This window comes from Oncorhynchus masou, chromosome 18 (genome assembly GCF_036934945.1).
Source record: "Oncorhynchus masou masou isolate Uvic2021 chromosome 18, UVic_Omas_1.1, whole genome shotgun sequence".
In the NCBI taxonomy this organism is placed as follows: domain Eukaryota; kingdom Metazoa; phylum Chordata; class Actinopteri; order Salmoniformes; family Salmonidae; genus Oncorhynchus; species Oncorhynchus masou.
Window position 1 is genome coordinate 79972890 of NC_088229.1, and position 20332 is coordinate 79993221.

The 20332-nt window shown below is 44.9% G+C and overlaps 1 protein-coding gene across 7 annotated transcripts in view; it reads right to left on the reverse strand.

The window, feature by feature from the left end:
* The window catches only part of LOC135505297 (uncharacterized), a 117118-nt gene extending 106537 nt beyond the window's left edge, over positions 1–10581 (reverse strand). For all 7 annotated transcript variants that reach the window (XM_064924544.1, XM_064924545.1, XM_064924546.1 and 4 more), the window contains exon 1: positions 9216–10581. In XM_064924544.1, coding sequence (XP_064780616.1) covers positions 9216–10067 — 852 coding nt within the window. In that variant the 5' untranslated portion in view covers positions 10068–10581. The remainder of the gene's footprint in view (positions 1–9215) is intronic.
* Positions 10582–20332: the final 9751 nt, after the last annotated feature.

Genomic DNA, 20332 nt, shown 5'->3' on the forward strand with positions numbered 1-20332 from the left:
TTACAGTGTTTGTCTTAAGTGAGTCCATCAGGTCAGAAGCGGTAGGGATGACAACATGTTATATTGATATAGGTAGTAGGGATGACAACATGTTATATTGATAGAGGTAGTAGGGATGACATCATGTTATATTGATAGAGGTGGTTGGGATGACAACATGTTATATTGATAGAGGTGGTAGGGATGACAACATGTTATATTGATAGAGGTGGTAGGGATGACAGTGCATTATATTGATAGAGGCAGTAGGGATGACAACACGTTATATTGATAGAGGCAATAGGGATGACAACATTTATTATTGATTGAGGTGGTAGGGATGACAACATGTTATATTGATAGAGGTGGTAGGGATGACAACATGTTATATTGATAGAGGTGGTAGTGATGACAGTGCATTATATTGATAGAGGCAGTAGGGATGACAACACGTTATATTGATAGAGGTGGTAGGGATGACAACATGTTATATTGATAGAGGTGGTAGGGATGACAACATGTTATATTGATAGAGGTGTTAGGGATGACAACATGTTATACTGATAGAGGTGGTAGGGATGACAACACGTTATATTGATAGAGGTGGTAGGGATGACAACATGTTATATTGATAGAGACAGTAGGGATGACAACATGTTATATTGATAGAGGCAGTAGGGATGACAACACGTTATATTGATAGAGGCTGTAGGGATGACAACACGTTATATTGATAGAGGTGGTAGGGATGACAACATGTTATATTGATAGAGGTAGTAGGGATGACAACACGTTATATTGATAGAGGTGGTAGGGATGACAGTGCATTATATTGATAGAGGCAGTAGGGATGACAACATGTTACACTCTTACGACTAGGCTACCTCCCTCCCCTACACACTAACCACTAGGCTACCTGCTGACCCTACACTCTAACCACTAGGCTACCTGCTGGCCCTACACTCTAACCACTAGGCTACCTGCTGACCCTACACTCTAACCACTAGGCGACCTGAGGACCTTACACTCTAACCACTAGTCTACCTGCCAACCCTACACTCTAACCACTAGGCTACCTGCTGGCCCTACACTCTAACCTCTAGGCTGCTACCTCCTGGCCCTACACTCTAACCACTAGGCTACCTGCCGACCCTACACTCTAACCACTAGGCTACCTGCCGCCCCTACACTCTAACCACTAGGCTACCTGCCACCCCTACACTCTAACCACGAGGCTACCTGCCGCCCCTACACTCTAACCACTAGGCTACCTGCCCCCCCTACACTCTAACCACTAGGCTACCTGCCGGCCCTACACTCTAACCACTAGGCTACCTGCCGCCCCTACACTCTAACCACTAGGCTACCTGCCCCCCCTACACTCTAACCACTAGGCTACCTGCCGACCCTAAACTCTAACCACTAGGCTACCTGCTGGCCCTACACTCTAACCACGAGGCTACCTGCCGACCCTACTCTCTAACCGTTAGGAAACCTGCCGACCCACACTCTAACCACTTGTCTACCTGCCGCCCCTACACTCTAACCACTAGTCTACCTGCTGACCCTACACTCTAACCACTAGGCTACCTGCCGACCCTACTCTCTAACCGTTAGGAAACCTGCCGACCCTACACTCTAACCACTTGTCTACCTGCCGCCCCTACACTCTAACCACTAGTCTACCTGCCGACCCTACACTCTAACCACAAGGCTACCTGCTGACCCTACACTCTAACCACTAGGCTACCTGCTGACCTTACACTCTAACCACTAGGCTACCTGCTGGCCCTACACTCTAACCACTAGGCTGCTACCTGCCGCCCCTACACTCTAACCACAAGGCTACCTACCGCCCCTACACTCTAACCACTAGACTACCTGCCACTCCTACAGTCTAACCACTAGACTACCTGCCGACCTTACACTCTAACCACTAGGCTGCTACCTGCCGCCCCTACACTCTAACCACTAGGCTACCTGCCGCCCCTACACTCTAACCACTAGACTACCTGCCACTCCTACAGTCTAACCACTAGACTACCTGCCGACCCTACACGCTAACCACTAGGCTACCTGCCCCCCCTACACTCTAAGCACTAGTCTACCTGCCGACCCCTACACTCTAACCACTAGGCTACCTGCCGACCCTACACTCTAACCACTTGGTTACCGGCTGGCGCTCCACATTAGCTTTAATTAGATATGATATTATGACTCAAACTGTCAAGGAATAAAATCTATCTGTCTCCACAACATCCAGAAAGTTCTTAACCACATCATTTATGATGGGATTCTTTATTCTAATTTGGATTAAACTATAAATGAAAAACCTTTATCTGTCTCGACAGCATCTGGGGAGTCCTTAATCACGTCATAATCACAGCATAATTACAGCACATGACTCATATATAATGATCTGACTGTGTCAGGCTAGACAGCTGTACTCATGAAGTCATCTCGCTGTAGGCTACAGTATATCTGTGGAAAGAGCAGAGACTGAACAGTGTCTTTGTCATGTTGCATAATGGAGTCTGATGAGCTCATCCTTGTTTCAGTGATATGAATCATATTATAAACCGGGTGGTTCAAGCCCTGAATGCTTATTGTCTGAAAGCCATGGTATATTAGACCATATACCACGGGTATGAGAAACATGTACCTGTTTACTGTACTCATTTCCTGGGTAACCAGTTTATAATAGCTATAAGGCACCTCGGTGTTTAGTGATACATGGCCAATATACCACAGCTAAGGTGCAGTATCCAGGCAGTCCGCATTGCGTTGCGGTTAAGAACAGCCCTTAGCCGTGGTATATTGGCCATATACCCCCCCCCGGGCCTTACTGCTTCATTATATTACATTACATGAACAATGCTGAACTGAATACACCACAGAGTTGAATCTTTCATTCAAAGATGAGATCCTATAATTAGTGTTTGACTGTTGATGTTGGTTTGGATCCCAGAGGATAACCCAGAGTAGGGATTATTTCAGGGAACCACAATTAAAAAGGGGGAAAAACCCTCTTTATACAAAGTGTGAAATTGATTAACCTTCATTTATTTGCATATTGACAGAAAACAATATAACCGAATAATAGAGAAAGCCTATTTCTGTTAACCAAAATAAATGATCATCAATTAGAGACATGTAGGACACGTGATGTAGGATGTTTGTAACTGTGAATTTGCATAATTGATGTTGCTGAGACTGAGAGAAAGGCTTTAACTACCAACCACAATCTACTTAATCCATCATGAAGAGGAGGTCACTTGGTGTTCATCGTGGAATAATATTATAAATAGATTAAGCACCTTGTAAGTACAGTGCCTTGCGAAAGTATTCGGGCCCCCTTGAACTTTGCGACCTTTTGCCACATTTCAGGCTTCAAACATAAAGATATAAAACTGTATTTTTTTTGTGAAGAATCAACAACAAGTGGGACACAATCATGAAGTGGAATGACATTTATTGGATATTTCAAACTTTTTTAACAAATCAAAAACTGAAAAATTGGGCGTGCAAAATTATTTATATCTTTATGTTTGAAGCCTGAAAGGTGGCAAAAGGTCGCAAAGTTCAAGGGGGCCGAATACTTTCGCAAGGCACTGTATCATGCTCCAAAACATGTGGCTTAACCACAGTTAAACGTGTGGGAATACCCTGACACCACACCCTGATAAACTACCTGACACGACATCATGCTAAACTACCTGACACCACACCCTGATAAACTCCTTGACACCAAACCCTGATAAACTCCTTGACACCAAACCCTGATAAACTCCTTGACAACATACCCTGCAGAACTACCTGACACCACATCCTGCTAAACTACCTGACACGACATCATGCTAAACTACCTGACACCACATCATGCTAAACCACCTGACACGACATCATGCTAAACTACCTGACACCACACCCTGATAAACTCCTTGACACCACACCCTGATAAACTACCTGACACCACACCCTGATAAACTCCTTGACACCACACCCTGATAAACTACCTGACACCACACCCTGATAAACTACCTGACACCACACCCTGATAAACTACCTGACACCACACCCTGATAAACTCCTTGACACCACACCCTGATAAACTCCTTGACACCACACCCTGATAAACTACCTGACACCACACCCTGATAAACTCCTTGACAACATACCCTGCAGAACTACCTGACACCACACCCTGATAAACTCATTGACAACATACCCTGATAAACTACCTGACACCACACCCTGATAAACTCCTTGACAACATACCCTGATAAACTACCTGACACCACACCCTGATAAACTACCTGACACCACACCCTGATAAACTACCTGACACCACACCCTGATAAACTCCTTGACAACATACCCTGATAAACTACCTGACACCACACCCTGATAAACTCCTTGACAACATACCCTGATAAACTACCTGACACCACACCCTGATAAACTCCTTGACATCATACCCTGATAAACTACCTGACACCACACCCTGATAAACTCATTGACAACATACCCTGATAAACTACCTGACACCACACCCTGATAAACTCCTTGACAACATACCCTGATAAACTACCTGACACCACACCCTGATAAACTCCTTGACAACATACCCTGATAAACTACCTGACACCACACCCTGATAAACTCCTTGACAACATACCCTGATAAACTACCTGACACCACACCCTGATAAACTCCTTGACACCACACCCTGATAAACTCCTTGACAACATACCCTGATAAACTACCTGACACCACACCCTGATAAACTCCTTGACAACATACCCTGATAAACTACCTGACACCACACCCTGATAAACTCCTTGACAACATACCCTGATAAACTACCTGACACCACACCCTGATAAACTCCTTGACAACATACCCTGATAAACTACCTGACACCACACCCTGATAAACTCATTGACAACATACCCTGATAAACTACCTGACACCACACCCTGATAAACTACCTGACACCACACCCTGATAAACTCCTTGACACCACACCCTGATAAACTACCTGACACCACACCCTGATAAACTCCTTGACAACATACCCTGCAGAACTACCTGACACGACATCCTGCTAAACTACCTGACACCACATCATGCTAAACTACCTGACACCAAACCCTGATAAACTCCTTGACAACATACCCTGCAGAACTACCTGACACCACATCCTGCTAAACTACCTGACACGACATCATGCTAAACTACCTGACACCACATCATGCTAAACCACCTGACACGACATCATGCTAAACCACCTGACATGACATCCTGCTAAACTACCTGACACAACATCATGCTAAACCACCTGACACCACATCCTGCTAAACCACCTGACACCACATCCTGCTAAACCACCTGACACCACATCCTGCTAAACCACCTGACACCACATCCTGCTAAACTCTCTGACACCAAACCCTGCTAAACTCCCTGACAATTAACCCTGCAAAATCCTTGACACCAAACACTGCTAAATGCCATAACACCACACCGTACAACTACCTGTCACCACACCCTGCAAAACTCTCTGACAACAAACCCTGCAAAACTACATGATGCCACATCCTGACACTGAACATTGCAAAACTCCTTGACACAAACCATGATAAAATCCTCACACCAAACTCATGCAAATACCCTTACACCAAACCCTGCCAACAATCACTGACACCACATGGTAGAAAACTAATTGACACAATACCATGAAAACCTCCTGACACTAATCTCTGATAAACACCCTGATACCAAACCCTGCTAAACACCCTGATACCAAACCCTGCTAAACACCCTGATACCAAACCCTGCTAAATACCCTGATACCAAACCCTGCTAAACACCCTGATACCAAACCCTGCTAAACACCCTGATACCAAACCCTGCTAAACACCCTGATACCAAACCCTGCTAAACACCCTGATACCAAACCCTGCTAAACACCCTGATACCAAACCCTGCTAAACACCCTGATACCAAACCCTCCTCAACACCCTGATACCAAACCCTGCTAAACACCCTGATACCAAACCCTGCTAAACACCCTGATACCAAACCCTGCTAAACACCCTGATACCAAACCCTGCTAAATACCCTGATACCAAACCCTGCTAAATACCCTGATACCAAACCCTGCTAAACTCCTTGACACCACACCCTGCTAAACACCCTGATACCAAACCCTGCTAAACACCCTGATACCAAACCCTGCTAAACACCCTGATACCAAACCCTGCTAAACACCCTGATACCAAACCCTGCTAAACACCCTGATACCAAACCCTGCTAAACACCCTGATACCAAACCCTGCTAAACACCCTGATACCAAACCCTGCTAAACACCCTGACACCACACCCTGCTAAATACCCTGATACCAAACCCTGCTAAACACCCTGATACCAAACCCTGCTAAACACCCTGATACCAAACCCTGCTAAACACCCTGATACCAAACCCTGCTAAACACCCTGATACCAAACCCTGCTAAACACCCTGGTACCAAACCCTGCTAAACTCCTTGACACCACACCCTGCTAAACACCCTGACACCACATCATGCAAAACTGCCCTGAAGGTGTGTGTGATTATTAAATTGACTGACCACACCGCACTGGTGTTCACATTTTTCATAGCTGATATTTATACTCATGAGAAATTAGTGTTTAGCACCCAATAAAAATATAATCAAATTGTATCGGTCACATACACATGGTTAGCAGATGTTATTGGTTACATACACATGGTTAGCAGATGTTATTGGTCACATACGCATGGTTAGCAGATGTTATTGGTCACATACACATGGTTAGCAGATGTTATTGGTCACATACACATGGTTAGCAGATGTTATTGGTCACATACACATGGTTAGCAGATGTTATTGGTCACACACACATGGTTAGCAGATGTTATTGGTCACATACACATGGTTAGCAGATGTTATTGGTCACACACACACATGGTTAGCAGATGTTATTGGTCACATACACATGGTTAGCAGATGCTATTGGTCACATACACATGGTTAGCAGATGTTATTGGTCACATACACATGGTTAGCAGATGTTACTGGTCACATACACATGGTTAGCAGATGTTACTGGTCACATACACATGGTTAGCAGATGTTATTGGTCACATACACATGGTTAGCAGATGTTATTGGTCACACACACATGGTTAGCAAATGTTATTGGTCACATACACATGGTTAGCAGATGTTATTGGTCACACACACATGGTTAGCAGATGTTATTGGTCACATACACATGGTTAGCAGATGTTATTGGTCACACACACACATGGTTAGCAGATGTTATTGGTCACATACACATGGTTAGCAGATGCTATTGGTCACATACACATGGTTAGCAGATGTTATTGGTCACATACACATGGTTAGCAGATGTTACTGGTCACATACACATGGTTAGCAGATGTTACTGGTCACATACACATGGTTAGCAGATGTTATTGGTCACATACACATGGTTAGCAGATGTTATTGGTCACACACACATGGTTAGCAGATGTTATTGGTCACATACACATGGTTAGCAGATGTTATTGGTCACATACACATGGTTAGCAGATGTTATTGGTCACATACACATGGTTAGCAGATGTTACTGGTCACATACACATGGTTAGCAGATGTTACTGGTCACATACACATGGTTAGCAGATGTTATTGGTCACATACACATGGTTAGCAGATGTTATTGGTCACATACACATGGTTAGCAGATGCTATTGGTCACATACACATGGTTAGCAGATGTTATTGGTCACATACACATGGTTAGCAGATGTTACTGGTCACATACACATGGTTAGCAGATGTTACTGGTCACATACGCATGGTTAGCAGATGTTATTGGTCACATACACATGGTTAGCAGATGTTACTGGTCACATACACATGGTTAGCAGATGTTATTGGTCACATACACATGGTTAGCAGATGTTACTGGTCACATACACATGGTTAGCAGATGTTACTGGTCACATACACATGGTTAGCAGATGTTATTGGTCACATACACATGGTTAGCAGATGTTATTGGTCACACACACATGGTTAGCAGATGTTAATGATCACATACACATGTTTAGCAGATGTTACTGGTCACATACACATGGTTAGCAGATGTTACTGGTCACATACACATGGTTAGCAGATGTTATTTGTCACATACACATGGTTAGCAGATGTTACTGGTCACATACACATGGTTAGCAGATGTTATTGGTCACATACACATGGTTAGCAGATGTTACTGGTCACATACACATGGTTAGCAGATGTTACTGGTCACATACACATGGTTAGCAGATGTTATTGGTCACATACACATGGTTAGCAGATGTTACTGGTCACATACACATGGTTAGCAGATGTTACTGGTCACATACACATGGTTAGCAGATGTTATTGGTCACATACACATGGTTAGCAGATGTTATTGGTCACACACATGGTTAGCAGATGCTATTGGTCACATACACATGGTTAGCAGATGCTATTGGTCACATACACATGGTTAGCAGATGTTATTGGTCACATACACATGGTTAGCAGATGTTATTGGTCACATACACATGGTTAGCAGATGTTATTGGTCACATACACATGGTTAGCAGATGTTATTGGTCACATACACATGGTTAGCAGATGTTATTGGTCACATACACATGGTTAGCAGATGTTATTGGTCACATACACATGGTTAGCAGATGTTATTGGTCACATACACATGGTTGGCAGATGATATTGGTCACATACACATGGTTAGCAGATGTTATTGGTCACATACACATGGTTAGCAGATGTTATTGGTCACATACACATGGTTGGCAGATGATATTGGTCACATACACACGGTTAGCAGATGTTATTGCGGATGTAGCGAAATGCTTGTGATATAATACATAAGGAACTAACGGACTGGAAGCAAGGCAGAAAACGTTTTCATTCCAGTCCACCTTTGAATGAAAAACTAATTATTTTGCCATTGATAACTATGAACCTGCATATCCATGTGTAATTATACTGTTGATTAGGCTTCTCTATTAGGCGTCTATTGGCACGAAAGAGAATCAGTTCAAGGTTATTCATGAAACTTTAATAGACAAGCTATTCTGCAATCTGATGACACAATCACATTAGACACAGTGCAACAACCATTGATGTTGTGTACCTACCTTAATATGTGAGCTGGGTTGGTTCTCACAGCTGACTCCCACTATTCTGGGCAGCTGTTGCTTGGAGCTGCTGATGTTGTTGTTGTTGTTGTTGTTGTTGATGTTTTCTGATCCGGGAGTTCCTGTGACATGGGGTCGTCCCGGTCCTGGTCCTATACTGACCACCCTGTGGTCTGACTCCTCCTGTCTCCTCCAGGAGCTGTCCTCCTTCTCAATGACCACCCTGTGGTCTGACTCCTCCTGTCTCCTCCAGGAGCTGTCCTCCTTCTCAATGACCACCCTGTGGTCTGACTCCTCCTGTCTCCTCCAGGAGCTGTCCTCCTTCTCAATGACCACCCTGTGGTCTGACTCCTCCTGTCTCCTCCAGGAGCTGTCCTCCTTCTCAATGACCACCCTGTGGTCTGACTCCTCCTGTCTCCTCCAGGAGCTGTCCTCCTTCTCAATGACCACCCTGTGGTCTGACTCCTCCTGTCTCCTCCAGGAGCTGTCTTCTGGGCTCCCAGAGATGGTGATCTTGCTGATGGATCTGGATGTGGCGGTAGGAGAGACAGAGCTCCGGTGAGAGTTGGGAGACACAGACATGGTATTCTGGTTCCGGTGGTCCTGGGTAGATATGTCCTCCTGCTGCTGTTTAACAGGTACAGATGTTGGGGTGGTCCGGTTAGCAAGGGGAGCTAGATGAGGAGTAGCCACACTCACCTGCACCTGGCTGAGGTAGAGGGAGACCCGGTCGCTCTGCCAGGACGGCCTCTGGGGGAAGTTTGGACCTTTAGACCTGGTGGCAGGTCCAGAGACGGAGAGCCTGGTTCCTATGGTGAAGGGTTGTATCTTCCTAACGATGCTCTCTGACATGGTTAGCCCAGCGGTACTATACGGTCCACACAGAGAAATACAGTCTCGTTCACCTGAATCAGGCAGCTCCACTCTGCTAAGAGAAATACTACAGTCCAAATTAAAGCTATTCAAGTTTTGAAACCTCCCTTCTTCTCTTGTTCTCTCTCTCTCTCACACACACTAAACAAGGGGTGAAAGAAAAGAGAAGAAAGAGCTCACCAGAGAAAGCTCCCTCTCTTCCTCTCTCTCCTTCTCTATCTCTTCCTCTCTCTCTTGTTCCCTCTCTCTTCCTCTCGCTCTTGTTCTATCTCCCTCTCTCTCTCTCTCTCTCTCTCTCTCTTGTTCTCTCTCTCTTCCTCTCGCTCTTGTTATATCTCCCTCTCTCTCTCTCTCTCTCTCTCTCTCTCTCTCTCTCTCACTCTTTTTCTTGTTCTTGTTCTCTCTCTCTTCTCTTCCTCTTTCTCTCTTGTTCTCTCTCTCGTCCTCTCTCTCTCTTTCTTTCTGAAGAGGAAAGCCAAGAGAGTGACTCAGTGAGAGTCAGCTGCTGGCTGATCCACCTTCTTGTGCATGTTAAGGAGACACAGCACACAGCCCAGGATGGCTTCTTTAGACTCCTGAGAGCTGATCCTGTCCCAGACGTATCTCAGCGCGGCTCCCACGTGGCTGAAGGTTGAGGACAGAGTCCTCCTGAGGAACTGGAGCAGGGATCCTATCAGTCTACTGGAGAGGAGGGTTCTGAGCAGGAGGAACACTGCAGGCATAATGCTGCTGAAACACCCTGACACACAGCCAGGGACACAGAGAGAGGAGAAGGAGGAGGAGGGGAAAAGGGGAAGGTTTTGTGAAAGAGGGGAATGAAGTCACCACCTCTCTGCTCTTTCTCTGCTCTCTCTCTCTCTCTCTCTCTGTCTCTCTCTCTTCCTCTCGCTCTCTCTCTCTGTCTGTCTCTCTCTGTCTCTCTCTCTCCCTCTCTCTCTCTCTCTCTCTCCTCTCTCTCTCTCTGTCTGTCTGTCTCTCTCTCTCTCTCTCTCTCTCTCTCTCTCTCTCTCTCTCTCTCTCTCTCTCTCCCTCCCTGCTCTCTCTCAATTTCAATTTAAGGGCTTTATTGGCATGGGAAACATATGTTTACATTGCCAAAGCAAGTGAAATAGATAATAAACAGAAGTGAAATAAACAATATAAAATTAACAGTAAACATTACACTCACAAAAGTTACAAAAGCATTGAGACATTTCAAATGTCATATTATGTCTATATACCGTGTTGTAACGATGTGCAAATAGTTAAGGAACAAAAGGGAAAATAAATAAACATAAATATGGGTTGTATTTACAATGGTGTTTGTTCTTCACTGGTTGACCTTTTCTCGTGGCAACAGGTCACAAATCTTGCTGCTGTGATGGAACACTGTGGAATTTCACCCAGTAGATATGGGAGTTTATCAAAATTGGATTTGTTTTCTAATTCTTTGTGGGTCTGTGTAATCTGAGGGAAATATGTGTCTCTAATATGGTCATACATTTGGCAGGAGGTTAGGAAGTGCAGCTCAGTTTCCACCTAATTTTGTGGGCAGTGAGCACATAGCCTGTCTTCTCTTGAGTGCCATGTCTGCCTACGGCGGCCTTTCTCAATAGCAAGGCTATGCTCACTAAGTCTGTACATAGTCAAAGCTTTCCTTAAGTTTGGGTCAGTCACAGTGGTCAGGTATTCTGCCACTGTGTACTCTCTGTTTAGGGCCAAATAGCATTCTAGTTTGCTCTGTTTTTTTGTTAATTCTTTCCAATGTGTCAAGTAATTATCTTTTTGTTTTCTCATGATTTGGTTGGGTGTAATTGTGCTGCTGTCCTGGGGCTCTGTAGGGTGTGTTTGTGTTTGTGAACAGAGCCCAAGGACCAGCCTGCTTAGGGGACTCTTCTACATGGTTCATCTCTCTGTAGGTGATGGCTTTGTTATGGAAGGTTTGGGAATCACTTCCTTTTAGGTGGTTGTGGAATTTAACGTCTCTTTTCTGGATTTTTATAATTAGCGGGTACCGGGCTAATTCTGCTCTGTATGCATTATTTGGTGTTTTACGTTGTACACTGAGGATATTTATGCAGAATTCTGCATGCAGAGTCTCAATTTGGTGTTTGTCCCCTTTGTGAATTCTTGGTTGGTGAGCGGACCCCAGACCTCACAACCATAAAGGGCAATGGGTTCTATAACTGATTCAAGTATTTTTAGCCAGATCCTAATTGGTATGTCGAATTTTATGTTCCTTTTGAAGGCATAGAATGCCCTTCTTGCCTTCTCTCTCAGATTATTCACAGCTTTGGGGAAGTTACCTGTGGTACTGATGTTCAGGCCGGATTTAATTCAGCCGGGATTCAAACCAGGGACAGTAGTGACGCCTCTAGCACTGAGATGTAGTGCCTTAGGCCGCTGCACCACTCGTGAGCCACAGTGTGATAGTGATGTGAGGTCTTTAGTATGAGATAGATATACAGTATGCATGCCGTCCCTCCCTACAGGAGTGAATCATTCTCTCTGTCTCCACTCCCCCCGTCCCAGCTGTCTGTCTCCACTCTCCTCTGTCCCAGCTGTCTGTCTCAACTCTCCTCTATCCCAGCTGTCTGTCTCCACTCTCCTCTGTCCCAGCTGTCTGTCTCCACTCTCCTCTGTCCCAGCTGTCTGTCTCCACTCTCCTCTGTCCCAGCTGTCTGTCTCCACTCTCCTCTGTCCCACCTGTCTGTCTCCACTCTCCTCTGTCCCAGCTGTCTGTCTCCACTCTCCTCTGTCCCAGCTGTCTTTCTCCACTGTCCTCTGTCCCAGCTGTCTGTCTCCACTCTCCTCTGTCCCAGGTGTCTGTCTCCACTCTCCTCTGTCCCAGCTGTCTGTCTCCACTCTCCTCTGTCCCAGCTGTCTGTCTCCACTCTCCTCTGGCCCAGCTGTCTGTCAGACAACCACAGTTCCAGGAGCAGTTGTCAAGAGGCTGTGGCAGAGAACAGCAGATCAACACTTTCACTAGAATGCTGTCTTGACAACTACAGGAGGTAAAGGATAGGCACAGGTCTGACCTCTAGAACACCCTGATCTACAGAACACCCTGACCTCTAGAACACCCTGACCTCTAGAACACCCTGTTCTACAGAACACCTTGAACTCTAGAACACCCTGATCTCTAGAACACCTTGACCTCTAGAACACACCGACCTCTAGAGCACCCTGACCTCTAGAACACCCTGACCTCTAGAACACCCTGATCTCTAGAACACATTGACCTCTAGGACACCCTGACCTCTAGAACACCTTGACCTCTAGAACACACTGACATCTAGAACACCCTGATCTCTAGAACATCCTGACCTCTAGAACACCCTGACCTTATGAACACACTGAATCTCCAGAACACACTGACCTCTAGAACAACCTGATCTCTAGAACACACTGACCTCTAGAACACCCTGACCTTTTGAACACCCTGAACCTCTAGAACACACTGACATCTAGAATACCCTGACCTCTAGAACATACTAACCTCTAGAACACCCCCTGTCTCTAGATGGTTAGACCCAGATCACTGCTGGGACAGATATTAGACTGGCTGATCTGAACGACAAGAGGGGGGGTTCACTGCTGGGACCACCTATAGACTGGCTGATCTGAACAACAGGAAGGGGGGTTCACTGCTGGGACCACCAATAGACTGGCTGATCTGAACAACAGGAAGGGGGGTTCACTGCTGGGACCACCAATAGACTGGCTGATCTGAACGACAGGAAGGGGGTTCACTGCTGGGACCACCAATAGACTGGCTGATCTGAACGACAGGAAGGGGGGTTCACTGCTGGGACCACCAATAGACTGGCTGATCTGAACGACAGGAAGGGGGGTTCACTGCTGGGACCACCAATAGACTGGCTGATCTGAACGACAGGAAGGGGGGTTCACTGCTGGGACCACCAATAGACTGGCTGATCTGAACGACAGGAGGGGGGGGGGGTGGGTGTTATTGAGTTGACAAAACAGCAGAGAAAACAGGGAGGAGAGGAGGAGAACAGCTGTGCTCCTAAAAAAGGAACTTTCTCACTTGACCTTTAGCTGCTGACCTGACCAGGTGGATGAAAACAAGCTGATCCAACCACATCTGTGATACACAATTAAACTGAGATATTTTTAATTTCTCCTATTTACCAGGAAATGTAGTGTTTGTAGAACAATACGTCCATTAGTAGTGAAGTCATGGCCTGGTTGTAGACCTCAGTCAGCAGACCACCCTATGGCTGCTCCCTGGCTCTGATCAGACCACCATATGGGTGCTCCCTGACTCTGACCTGACCACCATATGGCTGCTCCCTGACTCTGACCTGACCACCATATGGCTGCTCCCTGGCTCTGACCTGACCACCATATGGCTGCTCCCTGGCTCTGACCAGACCACCATATGGCTGCTCCCTGGCTCTGACCTGACCACCATATGGCTGCTCCCTGACTCTGACCTGACCACCATATGGCTGCTCCCTAGCTCTGACCTGACCACCATATGGCTGCTCCCTGACTCTGACCTGACCACCATATGGCTGCTCCCTAGCTCTGACCTGACCACCATATGGCTGCTCCCTGGCTCTGACCTGACCACCACATGGCTGCTCCCTGGCTCTGACCTGACCACCATATGGCTGCTCCCTGACTCTGACCTGACCACCATATGGCTGCTCCTTGGCTCTGACCTACTGAATGGGGCTTTTAAATCAGCTGTGTTTCCAAGATGAAGTCATAATAGTAACACATTTTAATGTGCTGCAGCTTGAAATCAGAGAGAGACTGAACATACTGGGGGAGGGGGGTGCTTGAAAACTCTGCAGGGGTTATTTCTGTGTGTACCCCAAAACTGATACAATAACCCCCAGAATTCCTATAGTGCCCCATGTATATATTTCTCAGAGCTTGGTCCAGACAGCAAACTACAACATTCAACAGATGTCATGTCTAACAGCTGAGGGCTTTGAATAGACAGCAGCCCTGGATTAAACACATGGTTCAACATTAGTTAGATCCCTCAAGAACTCTAACACTGCTTTCCACCAGTGAAGAACCCAGGAATGAATTGAGAAATGAAATGATTTTAGTTCTGTAAAACAGCAGCACTTCTATCATTAATATCAAGTCAAATCAAATTGTGTTGGTCCGATACACATGCTTGTGCTTCTAATTCCGACAGTGCAGCAATGTCTAACAAGTAATTTAACAATTCCACAGCAACTACCTAATACACACAAATCTAAGTAAAGGGATTGATTAAGAATATGTACATGTAAATATATGGATGGTCCATGACTGACCGGCATAGATGGAATGCAATAGCTGTTACAAAATACAGTGTATACATCTGGGACAGGTAGTACAAGATATGTAAAAATCATTATTAAAGTGACATTAATAGTGACTAGTGTTCCATTTATTAAAGTGGCCAATGATTTCAAGTCTATATGTAGGCTGCAGCCTCTCTGTGCTAGTGATGGCTGTTTAACAGTCTGATGGCCTTGAGATAGAAGCTGTTGTTCAGGCTCTCATGCACCTATATTGACCTCGCCTTCTGGATGGTAACGGGGTGAACAGGCAGTGGCTCGGGTGGTTGTTGTCCTTGACGATCTTTTTGGCCTTCCTGTGACATTGGGTGCTGTAGGTGTCCTGGAGGGCAGGTAGTTTGCCCCAGGTGATGCGACGTGCAGTTGCCAAACCAGGTAGTAGCAGTACCAGCCTGACAGGATGCTCTCAATTGTGCATCTTTAGAGGTTTATGAGGGTTTTAGGTGACAAGATACATTTATTCACCCTCCTGTGGTTGGAGAGGCGCTGTTGCGCCTTCTTCACCACGCTGTCTGTGTGGGCTGACCATTTAAGTTTGTCCGTGATGTGTACCCCGAGGAACTTGAAACATTCCACCTTCTCCACTGCTGTCCCGTCGATGTGGATAGGGGGGTGCTCCCTCCGCTGTTTCCTGAAGTCCACGATAATCTCCTTTATTTTGTTGTCATTTGTTGACACCTCCTCCCTGTAGGCTGTCTCGTCGTTGTTAGTAATCAAGCCTACCACTGTAGTGTCATCTGCCAGCTTGATGATCGAGTTGGAGGCGTGCATGGCCACGCAGTCATGGGTGAATAGGGAGTACAGGAGGGGGCTGAGCACACATCCTTGTAGGGCCCCAGTAATGAGGATCAGCGACGTGGAGATGTTGTTTCCTACCTTCACCACCTGGGGATGACTGGTCAGAAAGTCCAGGACCCAAATTGCACAGGGTGGGGTTGAACCCCAGGGCTTCAAACTTAATGATGAGTTTGGAGGGTACTATGGTGTTTAATGTTGAGCTGTACTCAATGAACAGCATTCCTACATAGGTATTCCTCTTGTCCAGATGGGATAGGGCAGTGTGATGGCGATTGCATCGTCTGTGGACCTATTGGGGCAGGTAAGCAAATTGCAGTGGGTCTAGGGTGACAGTTAAGGTGGAGGTGATATGATCCTTGACTAGTCTCTCAAAGCACTGCATGATGACAGAAGTGAGTGCTACGTGGCAATAGTAATTTAGTTCAGTTATCTTTGCCTTCTTGGGTACAGGAACAATGGTGGTCATCTTGAAGCATGTTGGGGCAGTAGACTGGGATAGGGAGCGATTGAATATGTCCATTAACACCCTGGCCATCTGGTCTGTGCATGCTCTGAGGACGCGGTTAGGGATGCCGTCTGGGCCGAAAGCCTTGCAAGGGTTAACACGTATAAATATATTACTCACGTCAGCCACGGAGAAGGAGGGGGAGGGGCAGCAGTCCTTGGTAGCGGACCATGTCGGTGGTACTTTATCATCCTCAATGCGGCCAAAGAAGGTGTTTAGTTTGTCTGGAAGCAAGACGTAGCTGGTTTTCTTTTTGTAGTCCGTGATTGCCTGTAGACCCTGCCCCATACGTCTTGTGTCTGAGCCGTTGAATTGCGACTGCACTTTATCCATGTACTGACGTTTCACTTGTTTGATTGCCTTGTGGAGGGAATAACTACACTGGTTGTATTCAGCCATATTCCCGGTCATCTTTCCGTGGTAAGATGTAGTGGTTCATGCTTTCAGTTTTGTGCAAATACCGCCATCTGTCCATGGTTTCTGGTTAGGGTAGGTTTTAATAGTCACAGTGTGTACGACATCTCCTTTGCACCTCCTTGTAAACTCACTCACTCACAGAATCGGCGTATATATTTATATAATTCCGATTGGTCAGACCAGCATTGAATGGTCCTAGTCACGTGTACATCCTGTTTGAATTTCTGTCTATAGGATGGGAGAAGCAAAATGGAGTCGTGGTCGGATTTGCCAAACGGAGGATGGGGGACGGCCTTGTATGCATCGCAAAAGTTAGAGTATCAGTGATTCAGAGTTTTGCCAGGGCAAGTACTATAATCAATATGCTGATAGAACTTAGGTAGCCTTGTTCTCAAATTTGCTTTGTTAAAATCCCCAGGTACAATAAATTCGGATGAATGATTTCCAGTTTGCATAGAGTCCAGTGGAGTTCCTTGAGGGTCGTCGTGGTATCGGCTTGGGGGGGATATACACTGCAGTGACAATAATCAACAAGAATTGTCTTAGAGATAATACAGACGGCATTTGATTATGAGGAATTCTAGTTCCGGTGAACAGAAAGACTCGAGTTCCTGTATGTTGTTACAATTACACCATGAGTTGTTAATCATGAAACAAACACCACTGCCTTTCTTCTTCCATAAGAGATGTTTATTTTTGTCGGCGCAATGCATAAAGAATCCTGGTGGCTGTACCGACTCCAACAGCATGTTCCCAGAAAGCCATGTTTCAGTGAAACAGAGTATGTTACAATCCCTGATGTCTCCCTGGAAAGCAACCCTCGCCCTAATTTTGTCTACATTGTTATCTAGAGACTGGACATTAGTGAGTAAAATATGCAGAAGCGTTGGGTGGTGTGCGTGCCTCTGAAGTCGGACCAGAAGGCCACCCTCTCCTGTGGTGACGTTGTTTTGGGTCAGCCTCTGGAAACAGTTTGAATGCCTTGGGTAGTTCGAACTAAGGATCCGCTTCGGGAAAGTTGTATTCCTGGTTGTAGTGCTGGTAAGTTGACATCGCTCTGATATCCAATAGTTCTTCCCGGCTGTATGTAATAACACTTAAGATTTTCTGGGCTAAACAAAATACTGCATAGTTTCCTAAGGAGTAGAAGCGAGGCGACCCTGTCTTTGTCGGCGCCATCTTGAAGAGCTGATAGGGAACAAGAGATGTGTTATACACATAGTGAGTAAACATTTAGATGAACAACTATTGTTTTTGCTTGCATAGGCGGTATGTTGTGTTGTTTGTTTGTTCATGACGTTGTCTTCTTTTATGTCTTCCATGCAGTATACATACTAGACTGGGCTACAAGCATGTCTGAGGGCTGACTATTCAGTGCTGTAGCCAAGGTTTGAAAGCATCCTCCCTCCAGTAGTCTCTCTGAAGATGCCTAGTGAGAGAAGCTGTTTGTGTATAAATGATCTAATAATGCACTGTTGCTCTCCCAAGAAGATAATGAAAACATGGAGTTCTCTAACCCTGGCTTGGCCCGGTGGGCAGAAGGCAGGCTTAGATCACAAGCTGTAGTGGCCCAATGCCCTGTTAATTAAGACACTTTAACTTACCAAAATAAATTTATTTAAAGTAATAATAAATTTAAATAAATAATAAAGTTATTTTATTTTGGTACAGTGCCTTCAGAATGTATTCACACCTCTTGACTTTTTCCACATGTTGTGTTACAGGATGAATTTAAATGGATTCAATTGAGATTGTGTGTCACTGGACTACACCAAGTACCTCATAATGTCAAAGTGGAATTATGTTTTTAGAAATTTAGATCCAAAATGTCTTGAGTCAATGTCTTGAGTTCAACTCCTTTGTTATGGCAAGCCTACAGTAAATATATTCAGGAGTAAAAATGTACATGACAAGTCACATAATACATTGCCTGGACTCACTCTGTGTGCAATAATAGGGTTTAAGTTTATTTTGGAATGACTACCTCATCTCTGTACCCCACACATACAATTATCTGTAAGGTCTCTCAGTCGAGCAGTGAATTTCAAAAACAGATACAACCACAAAGACCAGTTCAGTTTTCCAATGCCTCACAAAGAAGGGCAACTATTGGTAGATTTAAAAAATAATAATAATAATAATAATAATATATATATATATATATATATATATATATATATATATATATATATATATATATATATATATATATACAGAACCAGTCAAAAGTTTGGACACACCTACTCATTCAAGAGTTTTTCTTTATTTGTTACTATTTTCTACATTGTAGAATAATAGTGAAGACATCAAAACTATGAAATAACCAAAAAAATGTTAAACAAATTCTTCAAAGTAGCCACCCTTTGCCTTGATGACAACTTTTGCACACTCTTGGCATTCTCTCAACCAGCTTCACCTGGAATGCTTTTCCAACATTCTTGAAAGTGTTCCCACATATGCTGAGCACTTGTTTGCTGCTTTTCCTTCACTCCGCGGTCCAACTCCTCTCATAGTCACTTTACCCCTACCGGTTAGTCGAGGTAATTTGTACTTGTAGGTAGGGGTAAAATGACTATGCATAGAAAGAGGGGGTCAATGTAAATAGTCCGGGTGGACATTTAATTAATTGTTCAGCAGTCTCATAGCATGGGGGTAGAAGCTGTTAAGGAGCCTTTTGGACCTAGACTCGGCGTTCCGGTACCGTTTGCCGTGCGGTAGCAGAGAGAACAGTTTATGACTTGGGTGACTGGAGTCTGACAAATTTTTTGGGCCTTCCTCTGACACCGCCTGGTATATAAGTCCTGGATGACAGTAATCTTGGCCCCAGTGATGTATTGGGCCATACGCACTACCCTCTGTTGTGCCTTACGATCAGATGACGAACAGTTATTATGTTGTATGATTCCTTTTTTTGTTAAAAAAGTTTGAAATATCCAATAAATGTCGTTCCACTTCATGATTGTGTCCCACTTGTTGTTGATTCTTCACAAAAAAATACAGTTTATATCTTTATGTTTGAAGCCTGAAATGTGGCAAAAGGTCGCAAAGTTCAAGGGGGCCGAATACTTTCGCAAGGCACTGTACATAGACATGGAATCACTGGTCACTTTAATCATGTTTACATACTGCTTTATTCATTTCATATGTATATACTGTATTATATTCTACTGTATTTAGGTCAATGCCACTCCGACATTGCTCATCCTAATATTTAG